General features: G+C 44.0%; 1 protein-coding gene across 1 annotated transcript in view; it reads right to left on the minus strand.

Moving 5' to 3' along the window:
* Positions 1-521: 521 nt before the first annotated feature.
* The window catches only part of LOC102486164 (HLA class II histocompatibility antigen, DP alpha 1 chain-like), a gene marked incomplete at its 3' end in the record, with an annotated part of 2,894 nt that continues 1,308 nt past the window's right edge, over positions 522-2,107 (minus strand). Inside the window, exons 2-3 of the mRNA XM_027767248.1 lie at positions 1,400-1,715; positions 522-671 (exon numbers count right to left, since the gene is read on the minus strand). Of these exons, the coding sequence (XP_027623049.1) occupies positions 522-671; positions 1,400-1,715 (466 nt within the window). The remainder of the gene's footprint in view (positions 672-1,399; positions 1,716-2,107) is intronic.

The raw sequence follows: 2,107 nt of genomic DNA on the forward strand, positions 1-2,107 counted from the left end.
TTGTCATGGACACTAGAGACACTAGTGGAAAAAGTGTGGGAGGAAAGAGCGTAGGAAAGGAAATTTGGAGAAAAAAATAGAGTTAAGACCATTGTGGGACACAGATATGGTTTATTTGTTGATGAGGACATGTATAGTATTCTCAACTGGGCTGGAAAGAGGTGTATATCATGCTGGGTAAAGTCTCTTTACAATCTAAATGATGTATGGTGATTAAATGTATAAATAATAATCAAAATAAATTTAAAAAGAATAAAAATAAATAAATAACAATAAGAGTACCTACCTCGTGGACACTATTTGTGAGGACAAAACAAGTCAATAAATGTAAATGTTCACAATAGTGCCTAAGCATATTAAGTACTCAGTAAGTTACTGCTGATGTTGTGTTTCAATGCTTTTAATCTATTAAGGGGTCAACAGATAATTATCGAATTGAATTTTTCCTCCTTTCTTTATACACTATAGATCCTCTTGTCCTCTGACCATATCCCAAGATCCTCACCTCCGCAATAACTCACAGGGGCCCCTGGGCCCAAGGGTCGCGACTCAAACGCAATGCCCTTATGATGAAGACGGTGCTAACGATGATGCCCACCAGGCCCAGCACCAGGCCCAGGGCACAGACCACAGTCTCCGTCGTCTCAGGTACAGGACCAGCTCCTGGGCCTCTGGGGGAAGAAAGAAGAGATGGGGTCAGAACGTGCAGAGAGGGTTGGGGCAGGCCTGGGATAAGTGTGGTGGTTGAAGGTTATGGACTATTTGAGTACAAGGTAAAAACAAGGAAGGGGAAACCAGCAGATGGCATAATGGTTACTTCTCTGAACTCCCATGTAGTCAGTCAACTGTTTTGCATCCTGGACCCGGCAGCTTAAAACTCACGCCAGGCGCATATGTGTGCCTGCCCAAAATCCCCAGAGGAGAATGAAAGAGAAGGGATTGCAGTGTGACCATCCCCACTGAGGAGTGATTTCTTGCTTTCTGTCTCTCTGTCTCTCTAGCAAGTGCATGTGCCCTAAAGCAAAAAAAAAAATTTAATTTTTAAAGAAGAAGAAGTGAAACAAGAGGACCAAGAAACTGGTGCAGAAAACATCAGGCCCTGAGAGTAGAGGGTGCCAGCGAGAGTGGGAAAGCAAACGAGGCTCCGTACCCCAATGCATGAGGAGTGGCTCTGGGAGAAGACAGGATCTGGTGAGTCCCCTGTTCTTGGACAAATCACAGAAGCTCCTCCTTTGGGGCCCCATCTACCTCGGGCTCAGACATTCCACTGATCAACCTCTCCTAGCTCAACCTCTCTTTTGGGTGAGAAGGGATGATACAACCCCTCAGCTGTCCTGGAATAAGCCCAAGGGCACCAGAGGAAGAGGACAGCTCTACAGTGGGCGTTTGACTCTCCTACACTGTGTGAGAGGAAGGGCCCTCCCATCCCTTCCCAGCTGGACAAGAGAAGAAGCAAAGATGGGCAGTACCGTTGGAGGCCTGGGTGTGGTTGGAACGCTGCATCAGGGTATTCAGGTTTGCCTTTGCTACAGCAACGCGCTGCACCCCGTCTTGAGCCTCATAGGAAAAGGCGTGGCCAAACTCCTCCATATGCCAGATTGTCTCCTTCTTGTCCAGGTCCACATAAAACACCTCATCCCCATCAAACTGGAACATACACTCCCCTGAAGGTCTATGAGATTGTGCAAATACTAAATAAATTGACATATGGTCCGCTATATAAAGAAAGTACAGAAAAACATGACAAAATGTTAAGTATGAATATGTAAGCATATAAGTGGCCAGAGAATGTTGAGAGAGAGAGAGAGAGAGAGAGAGGAAAGAAACCAAAGAGGAAGAAAGCCCTACAGATACAGCTGAGATAATTAGTAATATCCATCAAGGATCCAAAATATATTCATACCCATATCAAGATATGTTCACTATGATGTTTATTATTATTATTTTTTAACAACACAAATCCATTTTTATTCATTTACTTTTCATTATTTTCAATCCTTGAGGGTACAGCATCACACAGATTCTGTGTCCAATGGGTTTAGCAAGAAAGTTGCTTCAGAATTTGGCTCAAACCATGCCACTGTTCCCATGGACACAAGTAACTTTT

This window comes from Tupaia chinensis, unplaced genomic scaffold, assembly GCF_000334495.1.
Source record: "Tupaia chinensis unplaced genomic scaffold, TupChi_1.0 Scaffold144070_1, whole genome shotgun sequence".
Classification (NCBI taxonomy): Eukaryota; Metazoa; Chordata; class Mammalia; order Scandentia; family Tupaiidae; genus Tupaia; species Tupaia belangeri.